Source organism: Furipterus horrens, unplaced genomic scaffold (genome assembly GCF_987537825.1).
Source record: "Furipterus horrens unplaced genomic scaffold, mFurHor1.1.pri manual_scaffold_1, whole genome shotgun sequence".
Taxonomy (NCBI): Eukaryota; Metazoa; Chordata; class Mammalia; order Chiroptera; family Furipteridae; genus Furipterus; species Furipterus horrens.
Window position 1 is genome coordinate 186,938,411 of NW_028327171.1, and position 16,521 is coordinate 186,954,931.

Consider the following 16,521-nt stretch of genomic DNA (forward strand, 5'->3'; position numbering starts at 1 on the left):
TTTGGAGTTGTGTGTAACCATTTAAAATGGGATAGTAGTTCCCAAATTTAACTGATGTTTTATATATATGCATGTGTATGGAGAAGAGTAATCAAATATGCAAGCAAACAAGTTATTTCTTATAGTAGCTTTTTTAATATCTGATTTGCTGTATTTATTGAATATTTAGCTTTACCTATGAGGCTTTTCCTTTCTCATATGTTCTTATTTCTGGTTATGGCCTTTCCTTTTCCACTTATAAAAGAACCTTTAACATTTCTTGTAAAGCTGATGTATTGGTGATGAAGTCCTTTAGTTTTTTGGGGTTTTTTTTTTTTTTTTTTTTTTTTTTGGTCTGCGACAGAACAGGTATTTTGATAGAGATTCATGTAATAGCTCTTACATGTTAAAAAAAGAAGAGAGAGAGAGAATTTTTTTCCCTATAGAATGTGCAGATGTCTTTCAACAAGGAACACGAAAAAAATACATACTTGAGGTCTGAAATAATATCCCTTCATGAAGCATCAGAAAAAGCACAGGTAAGTCTTCTCATTTCTTTAGTTTTTTAGATGTTATTTAATTTTATTCAATTAAGGAAGCAAGAACCAAGATTAATCCTGATCATATAAATTTATACCATTACCATCCAAATTTTAATATTTATAAGATCTGCTCCATCTATGAAATATTATCAAATTGACTATGTTTATCATTTCACTCTCCAAATTCCTATATATATGAGATACACTGCCAAATCATTCACTAGTTCACACTTTGTTTGCTTTCTAATTTTCTCCTTAAATGGTATATACCTTCTTTCCTATTATTAACTTATAAGCAGTTTAATGTCAAGGGCTGTGTCTTATACTTTCTTTGTGTCTTCTATAGGAAAGAGCATAGTAGGAACCTAATCAACATTTGCTGGACTTTGGAGTTATGTGTATGATTTTCTATGGGATAGTAGTTCCCATATTTAACTGATGTTTTACATATATGCAGGTGTGTGGAGAAGAGTAATCAAATATGCAGGCAAATAAGTTATTTCTTATAGGGCCATATGAGATAATCACTTAAAGAAACTTTTTGTTCAATTTGGTTACTTTAATGTTAGGATTATAGTGTTGTGTGCTCTCTTTATGACAAATACAAAAATAAATTTGTTCGTTTATAAAATATATAATATGAACAATAACTACTACTATTGCTATACTAATAGTAGCATTTACTGAACCCATTTTACATTCCAGGCACCTTATGTTACTAACAAATTGTAATCCTCGCAATAGCAATAGCACTATTATAGAAACTATTATTATTCTCATTTTAAAGATAAGATAGTTAATATACAGAGAGGTTTAATAAATGACAGAGTTGAAATTTGAGCTCAGGCAATCTGGCTCCAAAGAAAATTAGCCCGAAAAACATCAATCAGCTGCCTTCCATATGCACCCTGATTGGGGATCAAACCTACAACCTAGGTATGTGCCCTGACTAGGAATCGAACTTGCAACCTTTTGTGGTGTACGAGATGATGCTCCAGCCAACTGAACCACCCAGCCAGGGCAAAATAAGCTCTTTCTTTTCAAGGAACAAGAATTCTCCTGTGTCTCACCCCCAAGTATTCCTTGATGAATATTTTGTTCATCTGATTATAACCTTGAGGTGCCCCTGAATGTGTTTCTTTCTGCTATACATACCACTTATGATACTTCCCAGGTAGTCTTTTATTTGTCTTTCCTTTCTTGTTACCATTTTTGAGTGTTTTTTCTATTGATTTTTCAGTTATTTGTCCCCATCTCTGAAAAACTTGTTCATGAAAACATAATTATTTGCCAAATGTACTTTGCAAAAATAACTGATGATTAAGATAAATATTTTCCACAGGAGTACAAATTTCAAAATAGCAAAAAGGCAAGAGAAGTATAAACTAACTACATGTATAGTAGATCTGTTGTACAGAATATTTTTGTTTTATTTTGGAGGACTAATCTTACGAAATGACACAATTATCTGTATTTTGCTTTTTATGAATATATAATTGGTGATAAAGGAGCTTAAATATTAAGTGTGATTAGCTAAATAACTTTGAATGCTCATCTAATTTTGGAAATGGATTGCTGTACTATTGGCCAAACTTCTACATGTAAATTCCATTCTTTAGATGTTTTGTTCTATTTGGCCTGTATTCAAAATTGTAAAGAACAGAAGATTATTAAACTGTCAAGTGCTTTGGTTGCTCCACCAAACCAGCATATTTCTCTTTTAACTTAGAATTATTTAGGTTGTTGACTCCAAATATTTGAACACATTTTATAATCTAATGTAATATCAATGGGGAATAGGTTAAATAACTTCAGTTTACAGAGTAAATGAAATAATATGCAATCATCAAAAATAATGGTATGTAAGTAAAAATACCGGTAATTATTTACTGGAGAGATCTATGACTTGCTGTATATGTTATCTCAGGGTTTGAATGACCAACTGACTAGAAAGTGTTCAGAGCTGAACAGCATGTTTCAGGCCATTAGTATGGAAAATGCCAGAATTATTGCTGACCATTAAGCCATTCTGCAGGTGTTCATTAACATCAGTCAATTATTATAACAAGCCCAACAAATTTACTGACTTATTTTTTTTATTACTGATTTTCAGTCTTCACCAGAGGGGGGCACTTGGCCTTGATTTCTTCTCAAATATCATTGTTTATAGAATCATGGAGAAAACTTATGACCGACCCTAAAGTGCTTCCCTTTCCCCAAACAACTATGCTTCCCATTTTGCTTATGCCATTCTCTCTGCTGAGAATGGACTTGACATCATCTTAACTCTGAATTCTACTTATTCTTTAAGACTCACTTTCATCAGGAAGTTGGATCACTCCAACCAGAAGGTATCAGCTTTCTCTTTCAACTTATGCTCCCGGGACACTAAATAGACTAATAATAATAATAACAATAATTCTGATCTTTTTGGAGTATACTAACCATACACCAAGCATTGTGCTAAGAATTTCACTTATATGACCTCCTTTAATCCTAGCAGTCATAATATAAAGGAATATTTATTATCTTCATTTTAATAGATGAGAAAAATGAGATTTAGAAAAGTTAATCAACTTGCCAGAAGTCATCTATCTAGTTAAGGGGTAGAGCTGGATTTAAACTAGGTCTGACTCCAAAGCCAATGTTTCCAATTATATGTTATGCTGCCTCTGTTTTCTGCATTCCATAGTAGTAATTTATGTGCATAGCTCACTTTCTGTATAACATTGTGAATTTCATAGAAGAAAGGACATTGTCTTACTTATCTTTGTTATTTCCCACAGTGCTAAGCATATTCTGCAAATAGGTATTTAATAAATATTTTTTATTAATTCAACAAACATTTAGTGTTCACTTTCTACAGGTATGGTACTAGGTCTAGATAGGTTTATAGTGGTGAACCAGACAAAATCCCTCCTTACATGGAACTTACAATTTAGTAAACTAAAGAATGTCACATATGTAAGTAACACTGTCACAAACATTTTAAAACTAGAATATTACACAAATGGGATTTGTGAAGGTTTGCTTTGCAATCAAATAGATTTTAAAATATGTTTACAAAAGTAATTGTTAATATGCACTATATTTGCAAAAGCTTTATACATAGAGAGGGTATGTATAAAAATGTAGTTTTGATCATTCCAAATTGGTGAGTCAGAGAAGATAAATTGTGCCAAAACAATTACAGTATCTCAGTGCAGTTTCAGATAGTTTCAAAAGAATTTATACCAAATTATTAAACATGATTTTCCCTAGAGAGTGGGATTATTTGGAAGAGGAGGGGGCGACAGTGATGTTAGGGGTCTTTTTACTTTATATAAGTCATGTTGTTTTACTTTAAAAAATAAAGTATATATTGAAATTTTAAAGTACCAGGATTATTCTTAATATAAATTTTATATCTAAAAATATGCTCATTTTAGGAGTTTTATGAAGTTTACAGCAAGCTGGGTAAATAATGAATCTTGATTTTTGGCAAGTAGAACTACAAAATGATAGCATTGTGGTGAAGTCAGAGTGGGGACAAAGAAGGCATTAAAATAAAATTTTTTAAAAAGATATTATATATACACACACACACATATATATAATAAAATTTGTCTTTTTAAGCTAATTCAGTATCTTTGATCATCTATGAATGAAACTATCAAATGACTTTCTGGCATCTCAGCATTTACTATTACTTCTAATGCTCAGGTAGAGCAGAAAAAGATGACGCAGACATTTCAAGAACAAAACTTACTGCTGGATGTAGCCCATTCCAGTATCACAGATCAGCTACAGAATATCCAGAATGAGAAAACTCAACTCCAGACACATCTGTAAGTAAATTGCAGGCAATGTCTTTTGCATCTTTTGTTCTTGCATTTGTATTTCTTACCTCTAATGAAAACATTTAATTCTGCATTTGCTGGACCAGCCACAAAAACACTGCCCTTAAGGAACTAGTTTTGTTAGAACATTGTGATAATTGCGCTGAGGCAAGAGATATATTCAATAAGAACATTCAGTCTTTCTGTTAGAGGAATCTCATTTAGCTTTCATATCTGCTTGACCTCTTCCTGTAGGGAACATTTAATGCTGGAGCATAACCAGTGTACCCGGAAAGCACAGGATACTGAGAAGAGGACAGCTCTGCAAAAAGAGCTGCTAGAATCAACTATTGCAAGGTTGCGAGATGAATTGGAAGAATCATTGCAAGAGAAGACATCTCTGCTAGAAGAGAAAGAAAACCTTCAGAGAGCGGTAGGCAGAGGCAGATTTATGTTAGCTTCTCCTTGTGGTGGTCATCTTGTTTTAAAATTGTATTTTAAGTGCAAAAGACAAGAAATACAACCCAGACGCAATTTGTCAGTTGCCCCTTAAAGAAATGTTTAGGTGGCTAATTTATGTCTTTCAGCACGTAAAGTAGTCTGCACCAAACAATATATACCCTTATACAGCATTAGTGAATATTAGCTAATAGTTCACACACAGCCTCATTTTAGTTTAGGGGCCAGATTTTATTGATTTCCCCTAAGGGGGTGAAATAATGTAGGTTCAGGAGGAACAGCCCTGTCTTCCTCGTTAGGAAGAAACTAGCAGAGTCTGACATGCAGACGTGTCTTTCTAATTTCAGGGCTATTTGTGAAGTCTGCTCTGCTTCAGAGACTCCCTGAGTGGCCCCTTTTCTGAGAGGATGTGCTATCTCTGCAGTGTAGGTATTAATTATGTTTGCTTGGAATTAACTGGTGCGGGTGTTTTGTGGCCCACTTTTCGAGAGGCGCCTCTCTGATCCCCACGCACCCAGTGGGGCAGGCGAGCCATGGCGAGACGGTAGCTGTCCAGTGAGGTGCGATGACCTCTCCCACCGTCAGAGGAGACCCCTGGCGCTCGTTTCCTTCGCCAATCGGATGAGCTTATAACCGGTATCTGTCTCCTCCCGTGTTGAGTCGACATCTTGCGATGACGCTGGAGTGTCCTCTCAAGTGAAACTGAAGCTACAGAGCCTGGGCAGGGTGATATGGAGGGTCTGCTGTTGCCCATGCAGCAGACCCCCCCTCTCTTCGCAGCTGAAGGGTCCAAGGGAAAGACAAAGTCAATACAGCTTGGGTTCAGGTGCGCCGCAGGAGTTGCCGGTGTTGACTACAACGTCAAACCGCCTTAGGGACTCCGGCTCCGGATTTTCTGTCGGGGTTTACTCCCTTAGCCTTCCCCCTGAAGAGGTATGCCGCAAGGCAGCGGAGGTTTTTTGGAGTCAGAGTTTTCCTTCTCTGATTTTAGAGATGTCCTTCCTCTTTCCTCCTTTACAGTCTTGAGGGCAGCATTTACAGGCAGCAACACTGAATAAAAACCTGGCTGTGTTTCCCGCTGTTTCAACTGCTCCTCAGCTGGCTTTAACACAGCAGTATCCTGACTGGTGGCCTGAGTTAAGACTTGAAGAGCAACAGTGCTGGCACTATTGAGATCCATGGAAACCAATTGGCTCAGTCCGAATAGCCCGGCTCTCCAGCTTCCACTGTCCAACACGAAGTGGCGTCGGTTGGTCCCGCGCCCCACGCTTGCAAGTCCACGCGCCGCCGCCCACTAGCTGGAACATCAGGACCATGTGCCCCGGACTTACTGCAGACCTTCCGTGGATCAAGGGTGCCAGGAAAACCGCTGTCATCGATAGGGAACTGGCACGACTAAACATCGACATTGCGGCTCTACAGGAGACCCGGCTGGCTGACAACGGAACTATCAGAGAAACCAACTACACCTTCTACTGGCAAGGGAAGTCTCCGGACCAACCAAGACAGCACGGTGTTGGGTTCGTTGTGAAGAACACGCTTGTTAACTCCATAGAGCCACCCACAGGAGGCACAGAGAGATTACTTACCCTCCGATTGTCAACAACTTTCGGCCCAGTCAGCATTCTTAGCGCGTATGCCCCAACCCTCTGCGCCACCACCGAAGAGAAAGAACAGTTCTACCATGCACTGGACGAAGCGTTATCCAAGATTCCCAGAAGTAATGCTCTCTATCTCCTTGGAGACTTCAACGCAAGAGTAGGAGCCGACCACATGGCCTGGCCCACCTGCCTTGGAAACTTTGGGAGAGGAAAGATCAATGAGAATGGTCAGCGACTGCTTGAGCTCTTGTGTCACCACGGCCTGTGCGTGACAAACACATTCTTCAAGTGCAAAGAGATCCACCAGGTGTCATGGAGGCACCCCCGCTCCCGCCATTGGCACCAGCTTGACCTCGTCATCACCAGAAGAACGGATATTGGCAGCACCCTCCTCACCCGCAGCTACCACAGTGCAGACTGCGACACGGACCATGCCCTCGTGGTAAGCAAGGTGTGCATAATGCCGAAGAGGTTGCACCACTCCAAGATGAAGGGTCGCCCACGCATCAACACCAGTTGTGCCAGCAACCCAGTTAAGACCCAGCAATTCATCAACAAGATGGAAGATGCACTCGGCGAGGGAGTGGCGGCAGATGACATTATCGAATCCAATTGGCCATGTCTCCGCGACGCCATATACAACTCCGCCATTATTGCTTACGGGAAGAAAGAGCGGAAGAACGCTGACTGGTACGAGGCTCACTGGGAAGAAATGGAACCCGTGATCGAGGCTAAGAGGAAGGCCCTACTGGCTTACAAGGCCACGCCCACTCCCAGTACACTTCAAGCTCTACGGGCTGCCAGGAACAAAGTCCAGAAGACCGCCCGCCACTGTGCCAACACCTATTGGCTAAACCTGTGCAGAAGCATTCAGGAAGCCGCCGATATAGGCAACGCACGAGGAATGTATGAGGGTATCAAGAAGGCAACAGGCCCAATCCCCTCCAAGATCGCCCCCCTTAAGTCCAAGACAGGTAAGGTCATCACTGACCAGGAACAGCAAATTCGGCGGTGGACCGAGCACTACCTCGAGCTGTACGCAACGAAGAACACCGTAACAGACACTGCTCTTAAAGCCATCCCAGACCTACCAGTCATGGAGGAGCTAGACACCCCACCTACTACGGCAGAGCTCGGCAAAGCCATCGACCGCCTCGCTTGCGGGAAAGCACCAGGAAGCAACGGAATCCCTCCAGAAATCCTAAAGAGCGGGAAACCAGTCCTGCTACAGCCGCTCCACCATCTACTCTGTCTCTGCTGGAAGGAGGGTTACATCCCCCAGGATATGAGAGACGCCAACATTATCACCATGTACAAGAACAAAGGAGACCGCAGCGACTGCAACAACTACCGGGGCATCTCTCTCCTCAGCGTCGTCGGCAAAGTATTCGCCCGGGTCGCTCTTGCCCGCCTGCAGACCCTTGCTTCCCGTGTCTACCCAGAGTCCCAGTGTGGCTTCAGAGCTGGCCGATCAACAGTGGACATGATCTTCTCCCTACGCCAGCTGCAGGAGAAGTGTCACGAGCAGCATAAACCACTCTACCTCGCCTTTATTGACCTCACGAAGGCGTTTGATCTGGTCAGTCGAAGCGGACTCTTCAGCTTGCTACGGAAGATTGGCTGTCCACCACATCTGCTTGCTGTGGTCATGTCCTTTCACGACAACATGCACAGCACGGTGTCTACAACGGCGCAACCTCTGAGTCCTTCCCAGTCAGCAGCGGAGTAAAGCAGGGCTGCGTCCTCGCGCCTACGCTGTTCGGAATCTTCTTCTCCATGCTCCTCCAATACGCCTTTAAGGACTGCAGCGAGGGTGTCTTCATTCACACCAGATCCGATGGCAAGCTCTACAACCTGGCCCATCTACGAGCCAAGAGCAAAGTCAAAGAGGTGCTCATCCGTGAGATGCTCTTCGCCGACGACGCAGCTTTGACATCACACTCCGAAGAGGGACTCCAGCAGCTAGTCACTTGCCTTTCCCACGCATGCAAGGAGTTCGGACTAGCCATCAGCCTGATGAAGACGAATGTTATGGCTCAAGGCACGGGGACTCCCCCATGCATCACCATCGACGGATACACCCTGGAGGTTGTCAACGACTTCACTTACCTCGGGTCCACCATCTCGAGCTCTCTGTCAGTCGACTTGGAGGTCAACCGGAGAATCGCCAGGGCAGCCACAGTTATGGCCAGACTGAACCGGCGAGCGTGGAACAATTCCAGCCTCACTGAGAAAACCAGACTGCGCATCTACCAAGCCTGCGTACTCAGCACTCTCCTCTATGGCAGCGAGACGTGGACCACCTACGCAAGGCACGAAAGGAAACTCAACAGCTTCCACATGAGGTGCCTGTGACGCGTCCTGCATGTCGCCTGGCAGGATAAGGTCCCCAACACCGAGGTGCTGAAGCGAGCCAATATGAGCAGTTTGCATGCAGTTCTTAGCGAGAGACGCCTCAGGTGGCTCGGCCATGTCAAAAGAATGGATGCAGGCCGTATCCCCAAAGACCTCCTCTACGGCGAGCTAGCAGAAGGCAAGAGGATGACAGGGCGCCCAAAACTGCGGTTCAAAGACATCTGCAAAAAGGACATGACACAATGCTCCATCAATCTCAACACATGGGAAGTTCAAGCAGACGACCGCCTAGCCTGGAGGCTCGCGGTCAGGCAAGGTACGTCACGTGCAGAGGCTGCGCGCAACGAGGAGGCGGCCCAGAAAAGATCGAGGCGGAAGCAGCGTCAACAGCAGCAACAACGGCCATCTGCCTTCACCTGTACCAAGTGCGGCAGGGATTGTCACTCCCGAATCGGACTGCACAGCCATTCTCGGCGGTGCAGATAGACTCTCGGGAAGCTACGCCATCGTCTCTCGAGATGGACGGCTGCCGACGAGGTATTAATTGACATGCAGGGTGTGTCTGCTATAGTAGATAGCCTGTCAGCTGCTTTAACATTGACCCATTTCTTTTTTTTTTTTTCCCTCTCGGGCAGGTTGATAAAACAGAAAAAGAAATAGCACAAGAAAAATGCAATTTGGAAGAGGAATTAGCTAAAAACAAGGTATTCCACATTTTATTTCACTATATTTTATTTTCTTCTGTACCAGCTTATCTTAATGACAAGATGGGTTGTTTTGTTGACACCAAGGTGTGGGGGGACAGAGACCGCACGAAGCTGGATGCAGCTCAGAGCACTGCAGTCACTGCTGCAGAAGCCTGCTTATGGGAACTGCTTGCTTTGAGCATCTGGTGTTTGCTAGTGAGTCATCACTGCCTCTGGCCCTTCTGTTCACTGAGCAGTTAGCCAGGAATCCCCTGAGAGCAGCTAATGGGCTTGTGGGAGGCAAAAGGATGTTGCTGACAATGCTGGTTCTTTTTGGTTGTTGTTGTTCGTTTGTTTTTTTAACTAATATAGGCTTCCTTAGTACCTATTAGCACCTGCCACTTTATCTGTGAGATACCCTTTTCTGGGTTCTAAAAAGATCAGAATAGACAGAGAAACAAATACAATTCTTATTAAAGTAAAACAAAAAACAATCTTTAAAACATTGCTGTTTACATTTCAAAATTGGAAGAGAGTTAAGATTATGTATCACTGTTATCTAGAGACTATATCTAGAGCATCAAAGAAAATTAGCCTACCTAGGCAATACATTAAGTAAGTCCAGCAACAGATGTCAATATAGACATCAAGCATGACTGTTCCTTGGCTTCTGGCTGAACTAAATAGTTAGCATTTGTGTTACTATATATACGTGAAATTTTAATATAAGAATTGGACACAAGAGAAAAGCTAAATTCTTAGCCTACCTCAAATACCATTCACCAAGCTGGCAGGTGCACCCTGTGGCTTCGTCACAAATATTGAGTAAATTGAGAATAGCCCACTGTAAAAATCATTGAATGAAACTAACTTCTTGTGGTAAGGACTTTGCTGGTGTCAATTTGGTCTCAAATATGCTTTTTGAAAATTGGAAAATTGTTGGCTACTATTAAATTTATTAATCCTTTTTCTTAAAAATGTTAGCGAATGTTACATGGCTAAGGCAAATGCTGTATATCTGTGATTTTTAAATGATACTATTCTGCTTGTCTGGTTTCTGTGGTCTTAATGTAGACTAAGTGTAAGATGATGGAACTGAAAGATACTTGCGCATTAGCAGGGTAGTGTTAGGCCAGTGGTAATGCTTATAGAGTCCTATTTTTTGGCCTACATTGATATTTTTAATATGTATATTCTTTGTAAAGCTATGCTTCTTTGAAGTCAGGTTTATTGAGTTAAAATTTACATACAGTGAAAATTACCCTTTGTTGTGTTTGACTGGATTGAGTTTTGACAAATGCATGCAAGCATGTACTACCACCATAATCAAAACAGCATTTTTGTCCTCCCAGAAAGTTCCCTTGTGCGCTTTTGTAATCGGCCTCTTCCTCCATCTGGCAGCATCCCCTGGCAGCCGCTAATCTGCTTTTCTGTCCCTATAGTTTTCTCTTCCAGAATATCATATAAATGGAATCGTGTAATGTGGTACATTTTAAGTCTGGCTTCTTTTATTTAGCATAAAAGTATCTGACTTTCATCCATGTTGTTTTGTTATATTATAGTTTGTGTTCCAATATATGAATGTATCACAGTTTTTTTCCCCCATATGCCAAATGAAGGACATTTGGGTTGTTTCCTGTACAAGGATTTTTTCTCCATATCCTCATCAGTACCTGTTTTTTATTTTTTTATTTTTTAGAGAGAGAGGGGGAGGGAAAGAGAGAGAGGAAGAGAAACATCAATGTAAGACAAAAACAGCAATCAGTTGCCTCTGTATACACACTGACTGGGGACTGAACCTGCAACCCAGGCATGTGCCTGACCAGGAATAGAATTTGTGATCTTTCAGTTTATGGGATGGTGCTCCGACCAACTGAGCCACATTGGCCAGGGCTGTTATTTTTTGTTTGTTTGTTTTTTGATTATAGCTGTCCTAGTGGGTGCAAAAGTGGTATCTCATTGTGGTTTTGATTTGCATTTCCCTAATGTTAATAATGTTTATCATTTATTTAATGTGCTTATTGGCCATTTGTATATCTTCTTTGTATAAATGTCTATTCAGATCCTTTGCCTATTTTTAAACTGGGTTTCTTTTTTGTCTTTTAATTGTTAAGTTGTAAGAGTTTTTTATACGAGGAGGGAACCCTGACCCCCAACCCACTGCAAAAAAACAGAATTATTTTCTGGAGGGCCGGCCCCTTGTAGTACAGACTTCCCCTGCTAGCCGAGTGTTCTAAGAACCCATCTGTATCAGCGTACCAGCTGGTGTTGTGAGAGACTCTGTTTGGCATTAGTGAATTTTTTTGAAGACTCTTTCAGTGGTGTTTGGCCATTTCATGATGGGTGATTTACGAGCGCCCTTGCCCACACTGCGCTGAGTGTTTAGCAGTTTTTAACCCAAAACAGCATGACTCCCATGTCCACCCTCCCTATTCACCTGATCTTGCCCTGAGAGACTTTTTGTCGTTTCCCTGAATGAAAAAAGGCTTCAAAGGGAAACATTTTGCTGATGTGGAAGAGGTGAAACAAAAAAATAGTAGAAGCACTAAAAAGGCATCAAAATCAATGAGTTCAAAAACTGGTTGAGTGGTGAAAAAAAATCTCAATAGGTGTACTGCATCAAATGAAGAGTACTTTGAAGGTGACTGAAGTTTAAATGTGTAAGAATAAATACACACTTTCTATAAATTCTAGTTTTGGGGGGTCATCCTTTTATATTCAGGGTAGTAGACTCTTATCAGATGTGATTTGTGAATATTTTTCTCTCATTCTGTGGACTGTCTTTTTAAAGTTTTAGGTTTTTATGAAGTTTAGTTTATTTTTTCCCTTTGGTTGATTGTACTTTTTTATCTATTTTTAAAATTCTTTATTGTATTTTTTTCCATTACCATTTGGTCCCCTAATACCCTCTCCCCCTGTTGCAAACACCACAGCGTTGCACATGTCCCTGAGTCCTTTTTCCTTTTGCTCAATTCCTCCACCCCCTACCCCCACACTCCCAACCCCGTTGGCTGTCATCCTGCTCTCTATCTATAAGTCTGTCTCTGTTTTGCTTGTTAGTTCAGGTTGTTCGTTAGGTTTTACATATGAGTGAAATCATATGGTATTTGTCTTTCTCTGACTGGCTTCTTTCACTTAGCATAATGTTCTCCAGGTCTATCCATACTGTCACAAAGGGTAAAACTTTCTTCTTTTTTTATGGCCAAGTAGTATCCCATTGTGTAAGAGGGGTGGTCTAGTTTCATTTTTCTGCATGTATCTGTCCAATTTTCCCAACACTATTTATTGAATAAACTATCTTTAGCCTGTTGTATGTGCTTACTTCCTCTGTTGAATATTAATTGACAATAAAGGTGTCGATTTATTTCTGGGTTCTCTCTTCTGTTCCATTGATCTATGTGTCTGTTTTTATGGCAGTACCATGCTGTTTTGATTACTATGGCCTTATAGTATAGTTTCATATTAGGTAGCATGGTTCCTCCAACTCTGTTCTTCTTTCTCAGGATTTCTGTAGCTACGTGGGGCCTTTTGTGGTTCCATATAAAGTTTTCAAATATTCGTTCTAGTTTTGTGAAATGCGTCATTGGAATCTTAATAGGAATTATGTTGAATCTATAGATTGCTTTGGGTCACATGGATGCTTTTTAAATTTAATCTTTTTTGTTTTTTTCCATTACCATTTAGTCCCTTGTAGCCACCTCCTTCCAGTAATCACCACACTGTTGTCCATGTCAATGAGTCCTTTTTCCTTTTTAGCATGGAAATTTTAGTTATGTTAATTCCTCCTATCCATGAACACAGTATGTGCTTCCACTTCTTTGTATCTTCCTCAAATTCTTTCTTCAGTGTCTTTATTTCCTGAGTACAGGGATTTTACATCCTTGATTAAATTTATTCCTAGTTATTTTATTCATTTTGAAGCAGTTGTGAATGGGATTAGTTTCTTAATTTCCCTTTCTGATAGTTCATTATTGGCATATAAAAATGCACCTGATTTCTGGATATTAATTTTGTATCCTGCTACTTTGCTGAATTCATTGATCAGTTCTAGTAGTTTCTTGGTGGAATCTTTGGGGTTCTCTCTGTACAGTATCATGTCATTTGAAAATAAAGACAGTTTTACTTCTTTCCAGTTCGGATGCCTTTTATTTCTTCCTCTTGCCCCATTGCTGTGACTAGGACTTCCAGAACTATGTTGAAAAGAGAGGTGAAAGCAGACATCCCTGTCTTGTTCCCGATCTTAAGGGGAACACTTGTAGTTTTTGCCCATTGAGTATGATGCCGGTAGGGGGTTTGTCATATATGGCCTTTATTATGTTTGGGCATCTTCCCTCTATTCCCACTTTGCTGAAAGTTTTTATCATAAATGGGTGCTAGATTTTATCAGATGCTTTTTCTGCATCTATTGATATGATCATGTGGTTTTTATCATTCACTTTGTGTATGTGGTGAATCACATTTATTGATTTGCGAATGTTGTACCAACTTTGCATTCCCACTTGATCTTGGTGTATGATCTTTTTGATGTATTGTTATATTCAATTTGCTAATATTTTGTTGAGGATTTTAGCGTCTATGTTAATCAGGGATATTGGCCTATAATTTTCATTCTTTGAGGGGCTTAGGATAAAGCTGGCCTCATAAAATGAGCTTGTGAGTCTTCCCTCCTCTTGGGTTTTTTGAAATAGCTTGAGAAAGAGAGGTGTTAATTCCCAGAATGTTTGGTAAAATTCACCTGTGAAGCCAGCCAGTCCAGGGCTTTGTTTGTTGGGAGTTTTTTGATTACTGCGTCAATTTCACTCGGTGTAATCTGACTATTCAGATGCTCTGATTCCTCTGAGTTAGTTTTGGAAGATTGTGTCGTCGTCGGCAGCCGTCCGTCTCGAGAGACGATGGTGTAGCTTCTTAAGAGTCTATCTGCACCGCCGAGAATGGCTGTGCAGTCCGACTCGGGAGTGACACGGTATCTGTCTCCTCCCGTGTTGAATCGACATCTTGCGATGACGCTGAAGCTACAGAGCCTGGGCAGGGTAATATGGAGGGTCTGCTGTTGCCCATGCAGCAGACCCCCCCTCTCTTCGCAGCTGAAGGGTCCAAGGGAAAGACGGAGTCGATACAGCTTGGGTTCAGGTGCGCCGCAGGAGTTGCCGGTGTTGACTACAACGTCAAACCGCCTTAGGGACTCCGGCTCCGGATTTTCTGTCGGGGTTTACTCCCTTAGCCTTTCCCCTGAAGAGGTATGCCGCAAGGCAGCGGAGGTTTTTTGGAGTCAGAGTTTTCCTTCTCTGATGTACCCTGACTGGAAGATCGAACCAGCGACAGACACTTAGCTCGCAGGCCGACGCTCAATCCACTGAGCTAAACCAGCCAGGCTGGTTTATTTGTAGGAATATATCCATTTCATCCAGGCTGTCCAATTTGTTGGCATATATTTGTTCATAATATTTTCTTACAATAATTTGTATTTCTTTGGAGTCATTTGTTATTTTTCTTTTGTTTTTGTTTCTGGTTTTATTTATTTGGGTCTTCTCTCTTCTTTTCTTTATGAGTCTGGTTAAAAGTTTGTCATTTTTGTTTATCTTTTCAGAGAACTAGCTCTTGGATTCATTGATCTTGTGTGTCATTATTTTAGACTATTTCATTTATTTCTGCTTAGATCTTTATTATTTTCTTCCTTCTGCTCACTTTGGGCTTTGTTTGTTGTTCTTGTTCAAGTTTCTTCAAGTGTAAAAATTAGATTGTTTATTTATGCTTTTTCTTGTTTTTTGAGATAGGCCTGTAATGCTGTTAATTTCCCTTAGGATTGCTTTCCCTGTGTCCCACATATTTTGGGTTGTATTGTTCTCATTTTCATTTGTTTCAAGGTATCTTGATTTCTTCCTTGATCTCATTGTTGACCCATTCATTGTTTAATAACATGGTATTTAGTTTCCATGTCTTTGTGTATTTTTCAGTGTTCTTGTGATTGACTTCCAGTTTGATAGCATTGTGGTCAGAGAAGATGCGTGATATGATTTCAGTCTTCTTAAATTTATTGTGACTAGTTTTGTGTTCTAACATGTGGTCTATCCTAGAATGTTCCATGTGCACTTGAAAAGTATGTATATTCTGCTGCTTTGGGGTGAGATGCTCTGAAGATATTAATTAAATCCATTTGATCTAGTGTCTTGTTTAATGTTGCTGTCTCCTTGTTGATCTTTTGTCTGGAAGATCTATCCATTGAAGTCAATCTCTCCCTTCGTGTCCATCTAGATTTGCTTTTCATATTTAGTTGCTCCTATATTGGGTGCATAATTATTTACTAGGGTTATATCCTCTTGTTGGATCATTCCCTTTAGCATTATGCAGTGTCCTTCTTGGTCTCTTGCTATAGCCTTGGTTTTAAAGTCTGTTTTGTCAGATATAAGTATTGCTTCCCCAGCTTTTTTGCCTTCCCATTTATATGAAATATCTTTTTTCCACCCCTTTACATTTAGTCTGTGTGTGTTTTAATCTGAGGTGGGTCTCTTGGAGACAGCATATATATATGGGTCTTGTTTTCTTATCCATTCAGCTACCCTATGTCTTTTGGTTGGAGAATTTAAGCCATTTGTATTTAAAGTGGTTATTGATAGGTACTTATTTAGTGCCATTTTATTGTTAGGTTGTTTCCCTCTTTTTTTTTTCCTTTCTCTTCTTCCCCTCCTATCCCTCCTTCTCCTCCTCCTCATCCCCTCCCCCTTCTTCTTCTTCTTTTTTCTTCTTCCTTTTTCTTCCTTTTCTTTCCTTTCTCTTCTTCTTTCTTCTCCTCCTCCTCCTCCTTCTTTCTTCTTCTTCTTTGTTCTTCCCCTTTAACATTTGTTACAGTACTGGTTTGGTATTAACAAATTCCTTTAGCTTTTTGTCTGGGAAGCTCTTTATATCTCCTTTTATTTTAAATGACGGTCTTGCTGGGTAATGTAGTCTTGGTTGTAGGTCCATGCCTTTCATCACCTTGAAATTTTCAGGCCAATTCCTTTTGGCCTGAAATGGTTCTGTTGAGAAATCAGATAACAGTCTAATTGGAGCTCCCTTATAGGTAACTACCAGCTTTTCTCTTATG

The 16,521-nt window shown here is 40.7% G+C and overlaps 1 protein-coding gene across 1 annotated transcript in view; it reads left to right on the forward strand.

Moving 5' to 3' along the window:
- The window catches only part of LOC150022446 (coiled-coil domain-containing protein 150-like), an 82,379-nt gene that overhangs the window by 21,291 nt on the left and 44,567 nt on the right, over window positions 1–16,521 (forward strand). The window contains exons 10-13 of the mRNA XM_090268315.1: window positions 426–518; window positions 4,224–4,348; window positions 4,595–4,772; window positions 9,390–9,458. Coding sequence (XP_090124441.1) covers window positions 426–518; window positions 4,224–4,348; window positions 4,595–4,772; window positions 9,390–9,458 — 465 coding nt within the window. The remainder of the gene's footprint in view (window positions 1–425; window positions 519–4,223; window positions 4,349–4,594; window positions 4,773–9,389; window positions 9,459–16,521) is intronic.